Source organism: Coregonus lavaretus, assembly GCF_964263955.1.
Source record: "Coregonus lavaretus genome assembly, chromosome: 4".
Lineage (NCBI taxonomy): Eukaryota > Metazoa > Chordata > Actinopteri > Salmoniformes > Salmonidae > Coregonus > Coregonus lavaretus.
The window spans coordinates 23205296-23223674 of NC_139991.1; the positions used below are offsets into that span (position 1 = coordinate 23205296).

General features: G+C 43.8%; 1 protein-coding gene across 1 annotated transcript in view; it reads right to left on the reverse strand.

The window, feature by feature from the left end:
• Positions 1-769: 769 nt before the first annotated feature.
• LOC311128591 (zinc finger protein 536-like) overlaps positions 770-18379 on the reverse strand; it is a gene marked incomplete at both ends in the record, with an annotated part of 97915 nt that continues 80305 nt past the window's right edge. The window contains 3 exons of the mRNA XM_084160777.1: positions 770-2412; positions 6296-6499; positions 7860-8018. Coding sequence (XP_084016903.1) covers positions 770-2412; positions 6296-6499; positions 7860-8018 — 2006 coding nt within the window. The remainder of the gene's footprint in view (positions 2413-6295; positions 6500-7859; positions 8019-18379) is intronic.

Here is an 18379-nt window from a genome sequence, read left to right on the forward strand (position 1 = left end):
GAGACATATTCAATGATGGAATCCTCCAGATATGGCTAGTTGAGTTCTGGACTAAAGTGCGTAGTTCACTTATCCTACTACATACTACTCTACACTGGCTGGCCCAGTGCTGTGCTCTGAGCTCAACTTTAAGATTCCTTTTCCCTGAGATTTTTATCACTGAAACTGCAAAAGGGCACTCCGAAAAACAGCAGTCTCAAGGAGCGCCTGTAACCTTAACAGAATCATGAAAGCTGACAGTTCATTTTTCACAGGTCCATAGATCTTTGGGTCTTATAAAGTAATGGGCTTTTGGGAGAGGGCTTTATGAGAGCTAAGATAGTTAACCGCCGTGTGCTTGAGATGACATGGGAGCTGAGGTCCTGCTCTCTGGGAGACAGGATAATTCTCTTCCCCAGGATGGAGGGAGAGAAGACACTACTGTCTCCCTAATATAAACGTGTAATAAAGATTAATCTGTTGCTACTCGCCACTCCAATAGCTTCTAAACTTGCTTGAAATAAGGTTGAAATCACTTTAGAGCAAATCATATTTTTTGGTGTGAGTTTCTGAGTTTCATTGTGAATCTCAGGACAAAGTTATGTGCGTGTGATGCTGTGTGTGTATGAAACGTGGTGTTGGCAAATGTACATATTGTAGTGTTAGAGAGTGTAGGTAAATACAATACTGAATGTGTTCCTGGGTGAGTGAGTGTGTGTGTGTGTGTGCATTGTTTGTGTGATTGTGGATGTAGGGGCAAAAAGATCAAAGGCGGTGCCATGCGGCAGGGTTAGGCTAACTTACTGGGTGCGTCTGGTCTCTTGATGCCGCTGCCGCTGTTTGAGCTGCTTCCAAGTCCGTTGAACGCTGCGAGATTCTCCGAGCTGTAGGCCCTCAGGACAGACAGCATGTTCATCTGCTGCTCGAGATGGGCATGTTCCGGCTTCAGCAGCCCCGAGGGACCACCAGGAGATGAAAGGAGACCCAAGCCCTGCTGCCACTGCTTCTCCAGGGGCGGCTGAGGCTGGGACTGGGGAGGGAAAGGGGCCCCAGGTCCTATGGAGGCCCCTGGTCGTTGGGCCTCTCTAGCCGGGGACACGGCCTGCATCTGCTTCGGCATCTGATAGGTGGCACTGTCTTCATCTTCCCCCTCCATCCTGTCCTCTTCCTCCTCCTCTTCCTCCACGTCATCAGAGTGGGGATGCTGTCTCTCTGGTTGGGCGGAGGAGGACTCGGTGCTGTGGCAGCGCTCGCCGGCCCTGCCATCCTCATCCTCAGACTGTCCCTGCTCCTCCAGCTCCCCGCAGGAGGCCTTGTCTGAGAGCTCATCCCCAGCTGTTTCTCTGGCCTGGCTCTGCTGCTCCAGGGCTGGGTCAGGGCATGTTGCTCCAAACCCCTGGAGGCCCGGGGTCCTTGGAGAGCCATCGTACATGCCTCCATACTGCTTGTAGAAGTCGCTCTGGAATGCTCCCATGCTGGCTTGGGGCTCCATGTGGTTGGACCAGGCTGACTGGCTCTTCTCCCCCTCTCTGTCATTGTCTCTGTCATGGAGGTGGGCTGGGCCCATGCTGGCCTTGAGGAAGTGGGAGGGCTCTCCTTGGTGCTCCTTGTCCTCCTTGCGTTGCTTGGCCTTGCCCAGGTGGTTGGCCTGCAGGTGGAGGGCCATCAGCTCCACAGAGGCAGTGGTGAAGGAGCAGAAGAGGCAGCCATGCCACGCCACGTTGTCCTGGAAGGTGACAGAGGAGCCAGGCAGAGAGCCTGTTTCAGGCTTGACATTGACAGACAGATCCAGGGGCTCGTATTGGGACCCAGGTTTGCCCGTTGATGGCTTGGCCTCAGCCTTCTCCTCACCAGTATCAGCCCTCTTGGCTTTGGGCTCACCACTCTCAAAGTAATGCTGGGACTGCAGGTGGCTCTCTCTCATCTCCTTCTCCTTCTTCAAGGAGCTGAGGACGAAGCTGTCCATGAAGGCCTGCAGGGAGCCCTGGAAGTTGACACCGTTTCCCACCATGCTCTGGTACGCCCGGCCCAGGTCTCTGAAGCTGGCTGGGACGTCTGCGGCGGAGGGGCCCTCTGGGCTCTTCATGCTTTCAGAGGGAGTGTCAGATCCCAGGCCATGGCGTTCTCGCTCTCTGTCCCTCTCACGCTCCCTGGGGGACAACATACCGGGAGGTGCCCACTGGTGAGGGTGCAACGGTCCCCCTCTGAAGTCCAGGCTGGAGGGCATGCCCTTGAAAACGCCGCGGAGGACATCAGGACGGGCGAAGACGCCACCCTTGCCGTGCTCCTCCTTGTGCTCAGAGGGAGGGGCGTGTCCGGAGGAGGGGCCGCTGCCATTCTGCCGCTCACGGTGATGGCGCTCCAGGTGGTACTTCAGTGAGGCAGACTGGGTGCCTGCGTAGTCGCAGTGAGGGCACCTGTAGGGTTTCTCTCCTGTAAGAAAGATAGATAGAGAGGGAAAAAGAGAGACAGGAAATGAATAAGAGAGGAAACAACAGTGAAAACCAACACAATGATCTCAGTGTTAACCAACATTCAACAGAATTCTGCATTCAGCAAACAGTTCCTCAGCTCCATTCGGGGATTGGCATCTGAATACGGGTCGATCCAGCTCGATCCAGCTCCGCCAAGTGAGCCATCACTCATGTCGACACAATAAAAACCATTTCACCATATGGTGCTTTCAGTCCACTACAAGAGATAATATTTTCAACTGACAACACAACTGTCTCGATGTTATCTCTGTTTGCATGGGGGGGCTGGGGGTTGTTAGTGGGTCTCTCTCTCTTGGCCTTGTTCGCTGACAGGCCTCTGCCTTGGCGATGAGACAGTGATTTCTCGGACGTTCTCTATTTGCAGTTTATCATAAATCACCATGCACAGAGAAGAAGCTCTCCATAACTTCCCGTGTTGAATGGCTCTATGGCCATTTTGACCAAATAGTGGAAGATGCAGTCCCTTCATATGAAACTAAAACAGACTTTAACTGACACAAATGAGCAAGAATGTACATATGGAAAACATTTGTTTGTATATCATGGTAGTAGCATAGTGGTAGTAGCATCATTTGACTTACAGTGCAGGTACAGCATCTCTACATAAATATACTGTGTACATAAATATTCATAAATATTCTTGAATGGTCAAATGCAATCATGATTTTTGCCAGAAAAGTGGATCGCCTTTGCTTTGGAGAGATAAGTTACTACCAGTATCTTAACATTAAATGCATCCTGTTAGCAATTACAATATATTTTGAACCAAAGCCAGATTTGGAATCAAAAAACAATAAGCATAAATGCTAAGCTTGGTTTTTAGACATAGTAATGTTCCTGGCATGCATTTCTCTTGGATAAGTTACAGCTAAGTGTGTGAAGAGCAAGGGGGGTTGGAAAAAGTAACGAATAAAAGGATGTTTGTCAAGTATTGTGTGTATATATAGCTATACCATGTTTAGATTATACACATGGAAACCATTTTTTACCAGGAAAAAATGTTGCATTGTTACGCAAGACTGAATTGAATGATTTAAGTCTTGCTCTGTAGTAAATCATGGATATAATTAGCAAATGGCATACTGCTCAAGTAATTTATCATTATTTGGAAGGCACCATTCCAGAAAAAGACTGTAGGATCTGCAGACCTACTGCACAGTTCTCAAATAAAGGGCCACAAATACAAACTCAATACAATATTGATACCAGAGAGAGAGAAAGAAAATTAGAGAGGGAAAGGGAGCTAGAGAGAGAGAGAGAGTACCATGTTCTTTTCTTTTACACAAGAGTGAGTGTGAAGCGTATATTTAAAATAAACCATGCGAGATGAGCTTTTAACCCAATAAGTGCTTATCCTCTAAGCAGGATAACAGGGGCTTGGGCTGATTTAATAAGGAAACGTCCCTGATGCAAATGATCATTCTCAATTCCTTTAACTGGACAAAATGATATTCTATGCCCAAAATTAGAGTGAAATTAGAGTGATCTGTTTTTTTAGTTAAATATTTTTGTAAGGCTGTTAACGATGAAAATGGGCATCTACACCACCATCCAAATATTTAAAAAACATAAGAGGACATATGCTTAATCTTGGGCTTCAAACATCTGAATATAACCAGTGATGTAATGGTATTGTAAACAAATACAATAGGTGGGTAAACTCTGATCACCGGTCGTGGTGAATAAAGTAACACTTCCTATACTTTCAATGCATTTTTCCACAAAAGGTGATTAAACTGTTAGGCTAAAAAAGGTGGGTAAACTGTGTTTACTTGCATTTAATATAATAATAATAATAATAATAATAATAATAATAATAATAATAATAATAATAATAATAATAATAATAATAATAATAATAATAATATAATATATGCCATTTAGCAGACACTTTTACCCTCCACTACACCACTGAATATAACTGAAAATATGATACCTCTCTAAACAAACCTTGAAGAGTAATCAATGTATACATGGCTGGGAAATGTATACCGTAAATGTGGTGTCTGTGTGTGTTTGTGTGTGTGTGTGTGTGTGTGTCTGGAAGTGTGTGTTCTTTGTGGACCATTTGGACTCGCTAAGACATCTGCTCAATCATACGTCAGGGGCATGTGTGACATCTGGGGAATATACTGTATCCTGCCTTGCAACATTACACACAATTTACTGCTAAAGGTCATTATGTACCCGTTAATCCACATTTAATTGATATCAGCGCAAACAGCACAACCTCTGTGAAACACAGCAGAGCTCCATGGCACAAAAGAAAGGAATTACTATTCGTCATTGTTTAGAAATATAAGTTTCCCCAAATTTTTTCTTAAATAGGTAATAAAGAAAATATATTAACACAATCAAGGAATACAATTAAAATACAAATTCATAAAATAAGGGGAAACTATTTAATGATCACCTGCCACAGTACATTAAAACTATTATAACGTTTAAATGTATCATTTATTCCTCCTCCCAGTACTGGGACATAGTGTTTTTTGCTTTACTTCTGTAAGCAGTTCTTCTACTCCAACCGATTTTCATCTGGATTTGGATGATTTGTCACAGCTCCATAGTAACCACTCTGAATAAACACCCAGAGCCACTACAGAGGGGCAATTAAAACAGTTAATAGATATGACATACTTTAAGATACATTTCCATATGGCTTTACATAATGTTGAAAGGCAGTTTGCACTGGAAGAAGTGCTGTTATTCAAATCTTATCTGGGTTGAACTGGGAAACCCTTCGGAAAATAACCTATCCCATCATCTAACCTTTAAGTCAATGTTAAATAGCATTTAATAAGCACGGCTGTTGGTTAGCAACAAACATCAACATACAGTATGTGTTGCTAAACAGTAGTGTTTTTACATGCAAAGAGGTACTAGTATGGAAAAGGGTAGGGAATGTTAGTATTAAACATGTTCATGAATGAGAAAGAGAAATAACAGGGGAGAGAGAGGGAGGGAGGCAGAGAGATGGAGAGGGTGAGAGAGAAATGGAGAGAGGGAGAGAAATGGAGAGCAAGATCATGGGTCCCCATTGATTCATTCTGATTGCAAGGTTAGGTTAAGGTTATGTGACATGGGCAAGGCCTGGCTCTTTCTCTGTCCCCGTTTAAAGGTGAGTGGAAACTCTATTGGTTATTTCCCCTAAAGTTATGCGTAGCCATTGTCAAGAGCAAGGACCTTTTTATTTTTTACACACAGCTGCTTACTGCTAAATACTGCCTTGTCCAGAAGGGGACAATCTGTGTCTCTAATTGCTGTCACTGAAGCCTAGATTCATTATGTGACTTTCCCATTAAAATGTGAGCATTAATTTGTATAATGAAATATCACCCACTGCAGTGTTCATTAACTGTGGCCCCACACTGTATTCTGCACAATGTTAGCTACCTAGAAACTGTGGTTAATTTCACTAATGGATATTTTCCCACTCACTGTTCAAGAGGAAATTAATACTGTAACATTAGCTCTTTAACTTTTAGAGAAATTTAAATTCACTTCATTCCTTTCAACAAAATGTTAGCGAGTCATTAATCTAACATTGTGTTGCACAATGCGAGCACCTCTCAGTAAGCAATGCCATTGTGTTGTTCAGACTGAATTAGGATGAAGGGCGCATTATGTCATCTCTGAGTTCCACTGTTCTGCCATCAAGGAGGAATCTTCATTGGATGTAAAAGTCATCGCCTTGATGTAATCATCCTCATTTCAACTTGAAGTCAATCTGATAATGTATGAGTGATTTAAAGGGCAACATCTTGTAGATATATCAGACGGTTTCTGTGCATGAAGTGACCATGTTGAGTTGTGCTTACGCAGGGCCTGGCCTGCTGCACTGAGTGAGTTAACGGAGGGCCTGGGATGAGGCTTCTGTTTCCTCTCTGCTGAAATATGGCCCTTCTGGGGACCCTTACTGTACCACTCAAAGCAGGCATAACTCAGCCCCCCTCTGTTAGGTAACAGATTTCCATGCTCCCCACCCCCGCCCGTCACCCGTCCCATCCCTGGCCCCACCTCTCCTGACGGTGAGGTATTCAGAGATCTGCAGAATCAGGGTTGAGGCTGCTCTGCTCTCGGTGACCTGGATGTGCTATTTTACACAGAGATCCTAATTATGGTAGTGCACAAGTGCTCCTGCGCTACGCCGAGCTACGAGCTACACTGGCTCCTTAATTCCCCTCCAGCCCAGAGGTATGTGGTCCTTATTAAAGTGTTGGGGGGGGGGGGGGGGGGGGGGCACAGTTTGGGTGGTCTCCCTTCTCTCTTTTTAAGTGCATGGCGAAAAAAAAGAGAGGAAAAAAAGCAAGCATTGATTTCCTCAGCTGCAAGAGATTTCCATTTTAAGTTCTGAAAGCTTGAGCCATGCCTTTTCTGGCACTTAAGGATTCAATTTTTTGGGACTGTAAAATGGTGTCTTCAGATACAGATGTCAGGACATCAGACGCTCCATCCGAGTGCATTCACAGTTACATGTAGAACAAGAACAGAGGCTGATAAGAAATGAAGTCTTAAAAACCATGAGATCTCCATGAGTATGCTGTATGTACTTTGTCATTCCCAGGCCTAATCTGAGAATGAGAGAAAGCAATGCAGACTGAAGAGGTATTGTAGCATAGTGTACTAAACTGTCACTAGGGCGTACACTCAAACTCTCCCCTCAGCCAAGTAATTAGAGCAAAGCTCTGAAGAAATGCTAAACACTCGTTTCTAGGGTCATGCTCTTTTGTGTCTTATATGGGCTGACTCTTAACATTATGCCATGGATTTTCACAGGTGGTCCAGTACAGTACTCTAAGCTACATTCCAAGCAGTATTCCAACGCTACAAGGTATGCAAGAACACACTCAATGCAGAAACATAGTGTAGAAACATGCTGTAGCATACATAGCACATAGCATGTTAGATTAGTCTGTTTGTACAATTAGCTGAGCCCATGTCCTTGATCTAAGGTGACCTTAGAATGGCCTACATGTGACATTAGCCTGGATATTTACTGGGGCATTTCTACCTTGCAGTGTATTGTAGTGGGGTATAACAGCCTGCTCTGGCTCTGGCCAGTGGACACAGTGTCCACATCATTACTCTCAATGGGACCACCTCTACCTCCCAGCAGCTAACACGGAAGGTTATCCAGGTAGAGATATCTTTTTTACACTTGTTGTCAGATATGGGTAAGAACAGTAGCTAAAGGGAACCACTGAATGCCATTGTCACATTAATTACAGCATATTTCCAGGAAACAGCTGGGTGCTTTGAATAACTGTCCTCACCAATGGTATTGAACATGGCCAAATGGTGTTGACTCAAGTTGTAGGCAGAGCGGTGGCAGAAGGGAAAAAGGTGATGCAGTAATAGCTAAGGGGAACTCACTCCACTGACCTGTGTGTATCCTCAGGTGGACCTTGAGGTGGTGGGAGGTGCGGAAGGTCTTCCCACAGTATGGGCAGTCCTTGATGGCCGAGCCCAGGCTCCTGTCCCTGTGCTGGGATGGGGCCTGCTGAACACTCCCTGCTGTCTTCCCCAGGTCATCCCCGACATCTGGAGCAAGAGAGACACACACAGACACACAAGGGAGGAGTGGTGAGTGTCACTTCAAACCGTTACCATGTCAGAAAACACACTTTTCTTTTCTTTGTCCTCCTTTTCCATCCAAATCTGCTAACACCACACAAAGTCAAACACATAAATGGGTTCACGTTTTGCCGCTATTTTTCCCACCCATTTCAAGCTGACAGAACGCTGACAGTTCATAAGCTTTCAGGCTTCTTTAGAAACACCGGGCCGACCCCCTCCACACTCTCCCACTCCCGTCGGAATGTTTTATCCCCGCTATCATCATATTCTGGTAGCATATGGCGGATTGTGTTGAAATGAACAATACAAAAAAAGAAACAGCTATGTCAGCAGTGGGCTAACGTATCTTCGCAGCACCCTGATTTTGACAGTTAACGTCGCTTCTGTCAGAGATATGAGAGGGTGATAAGAGTGACCCCACCCTGCTTGAACTGCCACTAATACTGCATAGACGTGTGGAGACCAACAACTGCTCTCCACATAATCACCTGCATCTCAGGAGGAACTGAAATAGATTTGAAAAGAGTTGACGGCAGCACAATCATAAGGTGAGGATGTTATCTCATACGTATATGGGCCATGACCTCATTACATGACCAGCTAACTGTATAGATGATTTCTCAAGAAGTCCTTGTAAGCTGTGATATGTTATGAAAGCTACACTCTAGTCAAGCAGAATGACCGATGAGGTGGAGTGAACTCCACAGCCCAATACCAACACCAACATAATAACTTTATTAACCACATACCCTGTTAAATCATGGGTAAGCAGGAAGAAGTACCAGTTCACAGTAAGATAAATTATTCTGTTTATGGCTCCACCCCATCACCCCCCAGAAGCAGTCTCTGGCCCACATCTGCTGCTTATGTTGCAAGTCAGTTAGTGCATGACCCACACCAAAGCTCACATAAGGTTAAAAATGTATTTTTTTTCCTAGTCCGGCACATGATATGGTATGCGTGTGGGAAGGGAGAGCATCTGAATGGAGCAACCCACTTAGGTAACCATGCTACACAATCAAAAGCATTTCTTCCAGTAGCCTAATCTTTTCTTTTCTTCCCCACCCCATTCCATTCTTTTTAAGAGTCAAATATGTTTTAAAGAAAAGAAAGACTGAAGTCAGCAAGTCCTCCTACTGCTGGCAAATCACATGACTCTACACCCACACTGCCAATGTACAGTGTACTATTGTATTTATGTGGATGTGACCCCAAGACAACAGGCATACAGTATTGAACAGTTGACATATCCTTAACTGTAATAACCATAGCCCCGTTTATACTATTCTAATCTGCATGTGACCTTTCCAAACCCACCCTCTCCAAACCAATGCCCAGACAAGGCTTTCTAATCAATACTCCCAACATGTCTGCAGTCCATATACAGATATAGGATCTTAATTTAATCACCCTGTTGCAGGATAACTTTCCTGCAACGCAGGAACTTTTAAACTTGTAGTGTATTGAGGTTAAAAAGGCTTCTAAAGTTTGTAATTTCCACAAAAACATTTCGTACTTAATTTTCCCTTCTGAAATATGTATCAACTGCTACAAAAATTTGCATTAATTATAATCCACATAATAGTTCACATTTCCTGTTGCTGCAGGATTATTTTCCTGCTGTAGGAAACTGGCTCAAATTAAGGTCCCAGATACAACAATAGAGTTTGCTGGCCCAGAGTACTTAGCACCTCTGAGCATAATTTGCGCACCGATTTTACATGTAGAATCGCGTGAAAAATGCCAGCAGTCAGAAGTCTACAGCTGCTGGTCCCTAAAGCACAGGGCGCTGAACGATCGGCAGACGAACACTAGATCCACATTCGGCGTGATGTGTGCGAGCCTTGAGATCCTACATCTGTACACATACTGTACTGTAACTAAATTCTCCACAAACACATTTACACCACTTGACATATCCCCTCTTGGCAAGGTTTCCTCCTCTCATGTAGCAAACACAGCTCCACCTGTCCACCCCAGATGGAGTTGAGTTAAACCCCTAAAAACACAGCTTATGGCCAGCCTCATCCTCTGGCCCTCTGTGTGGCAGGGTTAATAGTGATCCTGTACCAGGGAGAGGATGCTCTCCCAGCATTTAACAGACCTTCAATAATGAATGTTCCAATCGCTATATGCTCTCACGCAAACAAATACACAAGCACGCCTGCACACACACACTCACACACCAAAACTTCAATGTATCTGTTCATGTAGTGTATGGATGAGAGAGAAGAGAGAGAGAGAGAGAGAGAGAGAGAGAGAGAGAGAGAGAGAGAGAGAGAGAGAGAGAGAGAGAGAGAGAGAGAGAGAGAGAGAGAGAGAGAGAGAGAGAGAGAGAGAGAGAGAGAAAGGAAGAAAGAGAGAGAGTCCCAGGCGTTAGGCGTCCAGCGTGGTTGTCCTTAATCAGCTGACTGATCCCAAGCTTTTAATAGGGCTGTTCCAATTACTGTAAAAGTCATCCTGCGCCGTATAACCACAAATATTGACAGTTTATTGCACAACACATTTATGACATTTGAAGGTCACCTCATATATTACACGTCATCTTTCAGAGGAGCGAGTCTGGGACAGAGAGATTCTCGATAACTCGCCACCTATAACTATTCTCTATGTATTGATTTTCCATTGCTTTGCTCCTTTTTATGCAAAGGAAAAATCTGTAAGAGACACAACATTAAAATGATTGTCACAGGCAAGCCATTGGCTTCATATATTGCCCTGTTAAATCCTGCTACCATAACTCTCAATGCTATCTCTCAGAGACGACTATAGTGCACACACTGTTAGTGTACTGTTAGTCCACAGCTGGTGTTATACATGTTTAATGCTTTAAGTTGGCTTAGTTAAAGTTAATATTACCCATAGGTGAGCGAAAAGCCTTCCATGGATACGGTCAGATGCTTTCACTGTTGTCATTTCTTAGTGATCAACATAATTTCTACAATTAATATTTTGATTTAACAAGCAAGTTTTGCTAATAAATAAAATGACACAATTTAATTAAACATCCCCAATACTACTGTACTTATCTTACTACACACTGCAAACTGCAATTGTATAGCTTGTTATTTTCATTAGCTAATCTAATCTGCATTATCAATACACTGTACTCTTATCCGCCATGCACTACTTTTCCAGTTACATACAAAGTGACACATCCAGGCCCTGTTGCAGTGGAATAATATCACACACATGCATATATAATTCAGGCTTTCTGATTTGAGACCAGCTCTGATTTTATTGGGCTCATCCAAATGTAATGGAACATAACAGAACAAAGGGCTGAGATCAGATTGGAGCAGAGTTGTACAGGCCATCTGGGAGGAGGATGAGTATCAGTCATTCTGGCTGCTGTCTGCTGCACTACAGCTCTGACATCATGAGCTCTGCTAGTGACACAATAAAAAACTCCTCAACCACCAGGGGGAAATGCCACAGGAGCCCACCGACACATACAACACTCTGTACCTGTTTGTGTGTGTGTGCGTGAGCATGTGTGTGTGCGCGCGTATGCGTGTCTGTGTGTCTGTCCTTTGAGACAGCCTCTCCAGACGGACCACACCCTGTTCCCATTAATGTAGAAAACAACAACAACAACAAAGAAATAACTGAGGGGAAAAGGCCTCTTCCTTAATGGTGCTCTTTCAATCACACTTCCAGGCTAAATTGTTCTGTGGTTTTGATTACAGTGACATCACTTTCACTAAAAAGAAGAAGAAAAAAAGAAGGGTAATAAAAACACAAGATGTCTCCCTCTCTCTCCATTATTCTAATGCATCACGTGTTCTGTCAAAGCCAGTGTCCTCTCCCTCTATGTAACTACTGTCACGGCGAGAAAGAAATGGTAAGGAAACGTGTGGATTTCAAAAAAGGAGAGAGCAAGTAAAATGTGATGACATCATTTTAAAGGCTTTAGGCTTTTAAAAATGCGCCCGGGGGGAGTTGATTTCCTTACGCCGGAGCAACACAACACCATCCGGCTGATGCTCTGTTCTCTTTTTTTATTTGGACGGGTGCCATCTTTGTGAACGGCTGGTTCATGCAAGTTAATCAATTTGAGGTTTAGTTACACTGCTGAGGCTAGCATTCTAGCCACTGCTAGAAAGTAATCTGAACTCACAGAATTTATTAACCAAACACCAATTATCATTAAACACCACTGCATTATCCCTGCTTTTACTACCTGACAAGGACTACTTAATGAAATTTTAGATTGAAGTTATTTAGTATGTGATTCATGGGCACAAAACTCCTAATGCAGACCACTATGCAGATGCTAGTGAAAGCACTTTTTGGGGGGGAATGGGAGTACACCAGGGTATCCTCTAAGGTATCACAGCAACCAGCTTCAGACCAGGAAAAACACTCAAGCATCTGAAAGACCACATGCACACCAGATGAACTCACTAGCACTTGGGCAGAGGGTGCTATCAGTGACCCTGTGTAACAAAATGAAATAAAATACATTTAATAAGAAATTCAGGAAGTGTTTACCCCATGATGTTTGTGAGATGAAACAGCCACAAAATGTGTTACATATAAGGCATGCGGGTAAACAGGGGCACCAGATGTTCTTTGATGTTAATAATGGCATTTATTATTCATATTAATTAGACTTCATTCAGCAATACATTTGGGCCATTTCCAAGTCAATTAAGCAAAATGGCATTCGGGAGATGTTGAAACGACATTTTAAGGCAGGTGTTCAGCAGTCCCCTAATAAAACATTTTCACAGCTACTGAAAAACAACTATTTTGGGCTGATTGTGTCTTTGTCTGCAGCCGAGTACTTGTTTTCTTGCTCCAAGCAGCGCCATGATCGAAACCTTCATTTATATATTAACAGTTCATAAAGGGAAATCATTCTGTTTTATTTCCATTGTCGATATAACATAAATAGCAGTGATTTGATGAGTATATTAATGATGAGGCTGTGCCTTGGCAGTGGGTTGCTTATGTGCATACATACACTGTATATGAGCTAGCAAAGTCCACACAGATTGACGAGAGAGATTAAACCAGATATGAAATCATGATTATGTTAATAACAATTTGTGAAAACACTGCGGATTAAATCTACTGTTCACAAAATTATTTTAACAGCTTAATTCTAGGGTACAGTACACAAGGCCAAATAGACACTTCAACACCAAATGCTGCTCTCAGTCTGGTCTCTCCTCACAGACCAGCAGTGTACTAGCACCAGTACCCACGTCAACAGTAAATACCAGTCTGAAAAAATCTAATTACAGAGCACATGGTAGTGCCCCAGTGGGGGATGTGTTGTCTGTCTAATCCTGGACCCTATGTGTAAGGGGGAAAAAATGCCATTTTAAAGCTCCATCCTGTGTAATCTGGACGTTGAAAGGGAAGCCGCACCTCCAGGTTGGTCCGATTTGGCAGGAGTCTTTTTTTAAGCTCCACGAGGCTGAGCCATACAATGGTACATTAACAATCTGTGCATTCATTTATCAGGGAGCTGGGTTTTGGACTGTGTTTATGGCGCACTGTACTTTTCATCGCTGATAATTAATGAACATGCCTCCCCTTGCAACAAACATGCACCTGTGCCGCAGAGATGCTAATCACAAACATTTATATTTATTAGCACTGGTCTCACTAAAATTGGTCTTATAAAAAAAGAGGAGGAAAGATGGTCCCTTTTCTGCATGCTGAAGGCAGATGAGACATTTCTAAATTGTATTTTAGCAAACATTTATTCCCTTATTTGTTTCAAATTTTTGATTGATGAAGAGGTAGGGGAAATTATGGTTAATCTATTCTCTGTTTAATTTCCATATTTTATGGATTATTCCTCTGAATGAAGCTGGAGTCAGAACTCTCTGATGCCAAAGACCATACCTGTACAGCCTTATTGAACTACAACACATAAAATAATGTGGAGCTCCATAAGGAAACATTAATCTCATTAATAAACTATAGGACCGGCCACACACGAGATTCAATAGAATACATTATCAGACATATACTGTACACTACACCTCTTTATATCAACAATGTTTCATATCATGGTATGATTTTGGAGGGGCAAAAAGGACGGCTAAGCTACTGTTTAGGATGCATTCGACAGTGGACGTCCCCTTTGCTCTCCCCTCCCTCCTTCTCTAGCCCTCTCCCCCTCTCCCTGCCTCCTCCTCCACCAGTGACAGAAGGTGCATCTCTCCCTCTGTAAAGGCTATGCCTCTGCCGAGCTAGGGGAACAGGAATGGTGCCATAAGTTTCTCCCTGGCACGGGCCCATCTTTGTTTTTTCTTCTCAAGTCTGTTTCAGGCTTCAAAGAGCATTGAAAAAAGACCCAGACACTGCTAAAGAAGCATTGAGGTCTCACTAACGTTATCATTCTGCAGGATGATCACAATTCCAGGGAGAAATAGCAGGACAGAGGGTTGAAGTGGGACAGAGACATCCACCCGGACGCCGCTGTCTGGCCGTCCGCATGAGGGGAGCAAGGGAGGACGAGGACATTTCACTGGGCTGAAGGGACTTACTGAGGTGGGCGTCTTTTAGGACACAAAGGCCAGGAGGAGGTTTGGGGGAAGGGTATTAATCAGGGTAAATATTCATCATGCACACTGTTTGGCAGGAAGTGAGTAGTTATCATTAGTGAAGGCTGAGTAGGTCCAGTCTTCACATGGATACTGTGCTTTCTATGGATCCAGACTGGAGGAGGATGAACAGGAGGAGGAGAGGAGGGTGGGGGCAGGGCAATAAGGTGAGAGAGGAAGAGAGGCCAGGAGATAGAAAGTATATCCAATACAGATGCACTGATAGCTCATATGTCTCTGTATAAAGGAAACATAGCATGTACTACGTGAGCAATTGCTATCCTACAATCATGGTAAACAAAACCCCTTGGTAATACAACACGTGTTCCAGGAAGACATATAACATCTTTACAGTTCACTGTAACAATGCTGCATGCATGCACTGTACCTTTAAAGATGAAAAAAAAATGATCGTCTGCTATCATTGATTTCCTATTCATTTTCCACCACACCAAATCAACAACAAGCACAATGGGCAATCATAAACTGGAGTTACAAATCCACATTCAAGGCTCTCTACCACCAGGTACAGTATATATATATATATATATATATATATATATATATATATATATATATATACAGACACTACATGACCAAAAGTATACATCTCATTCCAAAATCATGGGCATTAATATGGAGTTGGTCCCCCCTTTGCTGCTATAACAGCCTCCACTCTTCTGGGAAGGCTTTCCACTAGATGTTGGAACATTGCTGCGGGGACTTGCTTCCATTCAGCCACAAGAGCATTAGTGAGGTCGGGCACTGATATTGGGCAATTAGGCCTGGCTTGCAGTCAGCGTTCCAATTCATCCCAGAGGTGTTCGATGGGGTTGAGGTCAGGGCTCTGTGCAGACCACATCTGTATGGACCTTGCTTTGTGCACGGGGGCATTGTAAAGCTGAAACAGGAATGGGCCTTCCCCAAACTGTTGGCACAAAGATGGAAGTACAGAATTGTCTAGAATGTCATTGTATGCTGTAGCATTAAGATTTCCCTTCACTGGAACTAAGGGGCTTAGCCCGAACCATCTAAAACAGCCCCAGACCAATATTCCTCCTCCACCAAACTTTACAGTTGGCACTATGCATTCGGGCAGGTAGCGTTTTCCTGGCAACCACCAAACCCAGATTTGTCCATCGGACTGCCAGATGGTGAAGCGTAATTCATCATGACAGAGAACGTGTTTCCACCACTGCAGAGTCCAATGGCGGCGAACTGAATACCACCATTATAAATAAAAAACAGAAATACCTTATTTACATAAGTGTTCAGACCCTTTGCTATGAGACTAGAAATTGAGCTCAAGTGCATCATGTTTACATTGTTTCTACAACTTGATTGGAGTCCACCTGTGGTAAATTCAATTGATTTGGAAAGGCACACACCTGTCTATATAAGGTCCCACAGTTGACAGTGCATGTCAGAGCAAAAGCTAAGCCATGAGGTCGAAGGAATTGTCCGTAGAGCTCCGAGACAGGATTGTGACGAGGCACAGATCTGGGGAAGGGTACCAAAACATTTCACAAGAACACAGTGTCCTCCATCATTCTGAAATGGAAGAAGTTTGGAACCACCAAGACCCTTCCTAGAGCTGGCAGCCCGGCCAAACCGAGCAATAGGGGGAGAAGGGCCTTGGTCAGGGGGGTGACCAAGAACCCGATGGTCTCTCTGACAGAGTTCTAGAGTTCCCCTGTGGAGATGGGAAAACCTTCCAGAAGGACAACCATCTCTGCAGCACTCCACCGATCAGGCCTTTATGGTAGAGTGGACAGACGGAAGCCACTACTCAGTAAAAGGCAGATGACAGCCCGCTTGGAGTTTGCCAAAAGGCACCTAAAGGACACTCAGACCATGAGAAATAAGATTCTCTGGTCTGATGAAACCAAGATTGAACTCTTTGACCTGAATGCCAAGTGTCAAATCTGGAGGAAACCTGGCACCATCCCTACGGTGAAGCATGATGGTGGCAGTTTCATGCTCAGGGATATTTTTCAGGGACTGGGAGACTAGTCGGGATCGAGGGAAAGATTAATGGAGCAAAGTACAGAGAGATCCTTGATGAAAACCTGCTCCAGACCTCAGACTGGGGCGAAGGTTCACCTTCCAACAGGACAACGACCCTAAGCACACAGCCAAGACAATGCAGGAGTGGCTTCGGGACAAGTCTCTGAATGTCATTGAGTGGCCCAGCCAGAGCTCGGACTTGAACCCGATCTAACATCTCTGGAGAGACCTGAAAATAGCTGTGCAGCAATGCTCCCCATCCAACCTGACAGAGCTTGAGAGGATCTGCAGAGAACAATGCGAGAAACAACCTAAATGCAGGTGTGCCAAGCTTGTAGCGTCATACCCAAGAAGACTCTAGGCTGTAATCGCTGCCAAATGTGCCTCAACAAAGTACTGAGTAAAGGGTCTGAATACTTATGTAAATGTGATATTTCCGGTTTTTTATATATTTACAAAAATTTTAAAAAAAAAACCTGTTTTAGCTTTGTCATTATAGGGTATTGTGTGTTGATTGATGAAAAAACAAAAACAATTTAATCAATTTTAGAATAAGGCTGTAACGTAACAGAATGTGGAAAAGGTCAAGGGGTCTGAATACTTTCCGAATGCACTGTATAGTGTATATATATACACTACCATTCAAAAGTTTGGGGTCACTTAGAAATGTCCTTGTTTTCCATGAAAACATACATGAAATTAGTTTGAATAGGAAATATAGCAAAATGAATAGGAAACGTAGTCATTGCCAAGGTTAGAAATAATGATTTTTAATTGAAATAATAATTGTGTCCGTCAAACTTTGCTTTCGTCAAAGAATCCTCCATTTGCAGCAATTACAGCCTTGCAGTCCTTTGGCATTCTAGTTGTCAATCTGTTAAGGTAATCTGAAGAGATTTCACCCCATGCTTCCTGAAGCACCTCCCACAATTTGGATTGGCTTGATGGGCACTTCTTACGTACCATACGGTCAAGCTGCTCCCACAACAGCTCAATAGGGTTGAGATCTGGTGACTGTGCTGGCCACTCCATTATAGACAGAATACCAGCTGACTGTTTCTTCCCTAAATAGTTCTTGCATAGTTTGGAGCTGTGCTTTGGGTCATTGTCCTGTTGTAGGAGGAAATTGGCTCCAATCAAGTGCCGTCCACAGGGTATGGCATGGCGTTGCAAAATGGAGTGATAGCCTTCCTTCTTCAAGATCCCTTTTACCCTGTACTAATCTCCCACTTTATCACCACAAAAGCACCCCCAGACCATCACATCGCCTCCACCGTGCTTGACAGATGGCATCAAGCACTCCTCCATCATCTTTTCATTTGGTCTGTGTCTCACAAATGTTCTTCTTTGTGATCCGAAGACCTCAAACTTCGATTTGTCTGTCCATAACACTTTTTTTCCAATCTTCCTCTGTCCAGTGTCTGTGTTATTTTGCCCATTTTCTCTTTATTGGCCAGTCTGAGATATGGCTTTTTCGTTGCAACTCCGCCTACAAGGTCAGCATCCCGGAGTCGTCTCTTCACTGTTGATGTTGAGACTGGTGTTTTGCGGGTACTATTTAATGAAGCTGCCAGTTGAGGACCAGTGAGGTGTCTGTTTCTCAAATTACGTATTTGTCCTCTTGCTCAGTTGTGCACCGGGGCCTCCCACTCCTCTTTCTATTCTGGTTAGAGCCAGTTTGGGCTGTTCTGTGAAGGGAGTAGTACACAGCGTTGTACGAGATCTTCAGTTTCTTGGCAATTTCTCGCATGG